The sequence below is a fragment of the Chaetodon trifascialis genome, chromosome 4, assembly GCF_039877785.1.
Source record: "Chaetodon trifascialis isolate fChaTrf1 chromosome 4, fChaTrf1.hap1, whole genome shotgun sequence".
NCBI lineage: Eukaryota > Metazoa > Chordata > Actinopteri > Chaetodontiformes > Chaetodontidae > Chaetodon > Chaetodon trifascialis.
The window spans coordinates 11,605,306-11,611,405 of NC_092059.1; the positions used below are offsets into that span (position 1 = coordinate 11,605,306).

General features: G+C 46.4%; 1 protein-coding gene across 1 annotated transcript; it reads right to left on the bottom strand.

The window, feature by feature from the left end:
* Positions 1-2,854: 2,854 nt before the first annotated feature.
* On the bottom strand, positions 2,855-5,855 carry dmrta2 (DMRT-like family A2). The gene is made up of 2 exons (XM_070960996.1): positions 5,020-5,855; positions 2,855-4,555 (listed from the first exon to the last, which is right to left on the bottom strand). Exons 1-2 carry the CDS (start codon positions 5,480-5,482, stop codon positions 3,669-3,671), a joined length of 1,350 nt encoding a protein of 449 aa, XP_070817097.1. The 5' UTR covers positions 5,483-5,855; the 3' UTR covers positions 2,855-3,668.
* Between the last annotated feature and the right edge of the window lie 245 nt (positions 5,856-6,100).

Here is a 6,100-nt window from a genome sequence, read left to right on the forward strand (position 1 = left end):
AAATCCTGTGATGAGTGTCACTAAGTATGAAGGTTAGAGCATGCGTAATGTTAAGCAGGGTGTTTACCTTTAGGTGTCTGCTGCTGGAAACACCTTTTTAACCACACATTACTGTTACCGGTAACTGAGCGGAAAGGACAACCACTGTTGAAGTTGCTTAATTAGGCTATCAAGGCTAATCGTGCTCAGGTTTGGCAGAAGGGCTGCAATGCTCTTCCTCAGTGCAGTGTACACAAGTGGCCAGCAGAGGTCAGTGTCTGAGCAGCAGCATGCAAAGTAAAAACTCAGCCAGCACCTGAAGTCTGTCTTACACACATACAAAAATAAAATAAATAATAAATAAATAAATAAAATGTGGTCCTGTTTATCAAGCTTTTGTTGAATTAATTTAACAGAAACACAAAATAAGTTCATGAAGACGGTGGGCGGGCTGCACGGTGGCGCAGCAGGTAGTGCGCGTGCCTCACAGCACGAAGGTTGCCGGTTCGATCCCCGGGTCAGGCGGGGCCTTTCTGTGTGAAGTTTGCATGTTCTTCCCGTGCATGCGTGGGTTCTCTCCGGGTACTCCGGCTTCCTCCCACAGACCAAAAACATGCTCATTAGGTTAATTGATGACTCTAAATTGTCCGTAGGTGTGAGTGTGAGTGTGAATGGTTGTTTGTCCTTGCATGTGGCCCTGCAATCGGCTGGCGACCGGTTCAGGGTGTACCCCGCCTCTCGCCCATCGTAGCTGGGACAGGCTCCAGCCCCCCGCAACCCCGAAAGGGATAGGCGGTATAGATAATGGATGGATGGAAGACGGTGGGCATATTTTAGACAAAATATATAACCTGAACACAGATGATGGTTCACATTGGGAATTTAAATTGTGTTTCACACTGTAAATTTTGCAGCAATTACCCACTAATGCATGCAGCTACAGGGTTCCCCAGTAAGCTACACACTGGGTCTTACAGGTTTCTGTTATATACAATATTTTAATAGCGATGCTGCAGATGCTTATTTGTTAGACAAGACTGTCATCTAGTGGTGCAGTCTGTGCTACACATAACTGTGTGAGTCCACATCATTAATGTCTGTTGCATTATTTCGGGCGGTGATCGTTTGATTTCCCGGACTGCTTGAGATGTTGAGAGTTCTGTTGGATGTCCACAGATTCTGCACAGCCTGCAGGACCCGGAACTTTACATCACTGACTCCATTTGTAGGGAGGGAGGGAAGCACATGGGTTTAAAGGATGTGATGTTTAAAGATGGGCCTCTTAATTCTTACAGCAATAATGTTGCAGTGCCCACTCCCAACGTAGTGGCAGCACTACAAAAAAGTAAAGTGAGGAAAAATGTTAGATGCATGACTGTGCTAACACAGATCTACTGCATGTGTACCAAACAGAAATTGAAAGGATGGCAGTTATTATTGTGAAAAATAATATTTTGCAAACTTTTAATATGATTCAGTTCAGGGCTACAAGCTGGCAGCATTGCATCAGGCATACCTGTTCCTGCAGCTCAGCCAATCAGCGTTAAACATGGAATAGGACGCAACAGCAGCTGGGAAAAACTGCCTGGTACTGACGTTGAATGGCCTACAGGTGGCGCCACTGCTCTATGGAAATATCAGCCCTGTGAGGGTGGATGGAGAACGCGGAGGCGGAGGCGCAGGTTGATCTGTGTCCCGAATAATCAGCCGCAAAACTGCATGACGGACATCAGCATTTTCAGAATGATGTTGTTTTAGGGTTTTATGGGGGAGGATTCACACAGGATTTATTTAATGTTTAGACAATGGTGTAGATCGGTTTCTTAACCCTGCATGATCTGAATATTTTCCTTATTCAGTTATTCAGATTTTCCTATTTCAGATTTGGTTAAGTGAACATAAATAAAGCATGACTTGTACACCAGAAACAAGCCTGATTTTGAATTTCTACTCTACAGCTTTACATTTGTTACCTGTGCGTTTTTGTTTTTTGTTTTTCTTACATGACTGTCAACACGCTTCTGGTCGCTGCTGTATTTGATTTGTATAACCAACTACTTCATAAGTGGGGTAGTTCATCTAATCCAATAATTTATCTCATAATTGGATTGAATCAAACAAAATGAATGTCCGATGTCTGAAAACGACACGCTGGCTGCTTATTTAAGCTCCTGATAAAAAAAAAAAGTAAATATTTTATTAGAAGAAGAAGAAGAAGAAGAAGAAGAAGAAGAAGAAGAAGAAGAAGAAGAAGAAGAAGAAGACATACTGTCCCCCTCTGTCTGTCTGTCTGTCTGTCTGTCTGTCTGTCTGTCTGTCTGTCTGTCTGTCCAACATTAAAAAGACATTTTTAGAAAGTCCATTCCGGAGTCAAATCCCACGTGGACAGTTCTTTTATGAGTTTTAGGGCCGAAAACAAACACACTTTATGAAATGTGTGTAATGTGGTGCTTCAGTTGGGTTCAAGTCATCTGTGTGCTGTTGACAGTGTGTTAGAAAAACCTCGAAATATATCAGTAAGTTTTTAGACTGTGTAGAATTTAGATTCTGTTTAATTTAGAACAGAAAACTACAGCTGCAGTCAGTGAATTAGTGCATGTGCAGCTGATGTGAAATAGTCCATTTATCTGTCCATCTTTCTTATTTTAGATCATTTTTATTATCTGACACGCAGGCTTCATGATTTATCTGCAAACGCCTGGCAGCAGCAGCAGCAGCAGCAGCAGCAGCAGCCTTTGTGGGTTGGGTTTAATAAAGTCTAAGAAGTCTGAAATATCTGAACCATTTGGCAGGTTTTCAGTTCTTGAGTTTTTAATGCGTCCTCTGCAAATTCAAATAAACGTGGATTCTCACACCAGACTCAACACTAAATAATAGCGCTTTCTTTAAAATAACATTTATTTCCAGCATATTCATACAATGTGACAGCACAGCTTGTAACATCTGAAGAGAAACTGACTTGATCCAGCACTTTGTCACAAAATAGTTGAGCTGACTAACGGATAAATGAAAAGTCGAATATAGCATAGCATATTACCAAATGCAATATATAATACAGGCAGGTGGAAACCAACTAAAACAAAGAAAAAGGTGAGATGAGTGAAATAATACGAGGGAAAAAAAAGGATGGCATTTACACATCATTAGTCCAACTTTTACATCAGGAAATAGTGTTAACATCCGAAAGCTACATGTTATAATGACTTCATTTTGCCTTTAATATTCCGTGTGTGAGAGAGAGAAATGCATATTTAAAGTCTGAATTTGAAAACGATATGCACTTCAGTTTCACCAACCAGCTGATAAAATTGGTGGGCTTTAAAAAGTCAAAACTCGCTGATAATTGGGTTTAATTTTTATTTTCCCAGTTTGGTCGTGATTTACTGTTTGGAATCTATAAATATCTTTTCAGCTTCATGTTTTTTTACTGGTGGAATAACCAGGTTCATACGGGGGAATGTCATCCAAACGTTTGTACTCAAACATAAAATTATTTTGGAAAATTACACATAAGTGAGTTTATTTTTTATTTTATTTTTTTTTCCTCTCAGACCAATTGACTACAAGCCAGATAATCCTATTATGTACAGTACACTGTAGCCAAAACACATCACAGATTTTCGCCAGAATATTCAACACTTGTGGCTACAAATACAATGGAATGTGTCTCTACGGTCAGTCCAGCAGCCTCACTGTTTCTCCGGCGTGTTGTTGACCAAAGGCCCGTACAGGCCGCTGGCATAGCCTTGCTCCTTGTGCAACATTGTCCTGTCCCTTATCAGGTCGCTAAAGGCATAGTCCATCGGGGGTCTGAAGCCCAGGGTGGGCATCAACCCGGTGGTAGAGTAGGGCGTCATGAAAGCCAGTCCCCGGCTGTGCGCAGAGTAGGCCAGCCGCAGCGGGTTCAGTCCCAGGTGGGTGCCCAGAGGATAGGTGCTGGGGTCGGCGCCGAAGTGCGGGGCGTTGGGCTGGAGAGGAGAAAACGCAGAGCGGTTACTGAGCGTCATGGCACCGGGTAGCATGGGCCTCGTCGGGGCAGTTGCGGATGCGGAGGACGGCGGAGGCTGCTGCGTGTTTTGGAGCATCCTTTCGGCCGTCCACGTCTCATCCGGGACGGTCTTGCTGGAGCTTTGCGCGCCGCTGTTGTTGAGGATCTGCTCGATGGCCTGCACCACGTCCTTACCGCAGCCTTGCAGGACGAGCTCCAAGACGCTCCTCTTGTGGCTGGGAAACACTCGGGTCAGGATGTCGATGGCGTTCATGTGCCGGGAGGCCGCTGAGGACGGGGAGGGCTCCTGCTCGTCTTTGTCGGTCTCTGAGCCGGAATCAGAGCCGATGGAGCTGACAGAGCCGGGAGTTTCCCCTCCGTCTTTTAAGGGCTTGGACACCGGCGAGCTGATGAAAGACTCGCTGTCTCCGTTCTCTGAACCCGAGCCTGCATGCCGGCCGTCTGGAGACGAGATGCCCGGGGCCGAATCACTTTCGGTGGACGCCGGTTTCCCCACAGTCTGCTGAGGGGTGGCGGATCCGGACAGCTGGCCCTTTGGAAACAGCTCATACTTCTGGATACTTGAATCTGTTGACACAATCAGAACATCACAGTGTGTGAGATGAGGGGACAAAATGTGCACCTAATGTAAGAGAGCTTGATAGAGGAGCGAATTAACCAGCAGCAGGAAGCTAAATCAGAGGCAGCAGTTTGTCTAATAAACTAACTGCAATATTAACAACTGTCACCGGGCCAGACTCAGCGTAAAGCAACCGATAAATGCATCGAATTGTAACACTAATATTCCAACTAAAAATCACTATTCTGAGCAGCACAGACGGTCAGTGGTGCCGCTTTGCAGCCACAATACAAGCTCACTGAAATAGGCTTGCAGCAGTTCAATAGAAATGCATGCAAATAATTCATAATATCCATTTTAACTTTCTTTGCCTATTCCTGCTGCCTCGAAATAAAGCCTCCACCTTCTTTACTTACTCTACATTAACCGAGGACTGCGCGTTTGCATGAAAGCGTCCAGCGGCTCCACTCACCTGAGTTGCTCTCGCTGCTGACGGAGCCGAACACCTCGTAGTTGGGCCGCGGCGGGATGATGCCGTTGGCGGCTGCCAGGGCGAGTCCCTCCGCGGTGCCGTAGAGCAGCTGCAGCTCTCGGGCCTCGTTCTCCTCCTGCGCCTGCTGCCGCCGCAGCGCTACCTGCGCCGCCATCACTCGCTGCCTCTCGGCGATCAAGGTGCACTTGGCGCACATACAGTCCTTCCAGCGGCAGTAGCGCTTGTGGCCCTTGAGCGCCGACACCACGCCGTGGTTCCTGCAGCGGGCACACTTCGGGGTACGCGGGTACTTGTCCGCGGCGCGCAGGAGGAGCGGGGGGCCGCGCAGCAGGTTACCGGCCATGGACACCGGGATGGAGGCTGCTGCGGCGGCCGCCGCTGCCGCTCCCGGGTGGGCTTGCGAGGCAGAGGAGACTGTGGGGAGCTCCGGTCTCAGATCCATGCCCGCGTTCCTCACTGATGTGACTAAACTAGAAACAAGAAAAATATGTTCTGAACGATCTGTTTGAGCTAAACCAGCAGCGAGCCGTTCACATCTGCTCAGCGGTTCTCAACATCTCTGGGCAACAGGTGAAGTCAACGATGTCTGCCTGCTGACGAGGTTATCATGCAAAAAAATTAAAAAAAAATCTATGATTGAAAACTCTAATAGAAAGTGTACATGGAATCTGGTGAAGCAAAAATCAGAAGATACAGTCGACTTTAAATCCGAGAAGAGCAGGAGCCGAGAAGAGCGATCATTCCTCCCCGACAGAAAGTCAAAAGTGTCCAGGAGGAGCCGAGGTTGTTACTCGCCGCAGCCTGAGACACTAACTTCCTCCTGAGATTGTCAGTGGATACAGATCCCTCTCTCCCCTCTCTATTGTTGCTCCTAGGTTTTCATTAGACAAATTTGACAACAATGTGGCGTCTGTCATTGGCCAAAGGGGGAAGGAGCAATCTGATTGGCTCGCCTCTTTTTTCAACTGTGTCCACCTGAGCTCTTATTCCAAATATCAAGTGTTAAGAATCTGAAGGGAGTTCCCGGAAAGCTAAAAATCGATGCTGTGTATTTCCAAAA

Bases quoted from the DNA above. Each gene is read 5' to 3' on its own strand.
- dmrta2 (XM_070960996.1), bottom strand. From the start codon at position 5,482: ATGGATCTGAGACCGGAGCTCCCCACAGTCTCCTCTGCCTCGCAAGCC. The intron at 4,556-5,019 runs GTGAGTGGAGCC...TTGTGTCAACAG, and splicing joins CAGCAGCGAGAGCAACTCAG to ATTCAAGTATCCAGAAGTAT.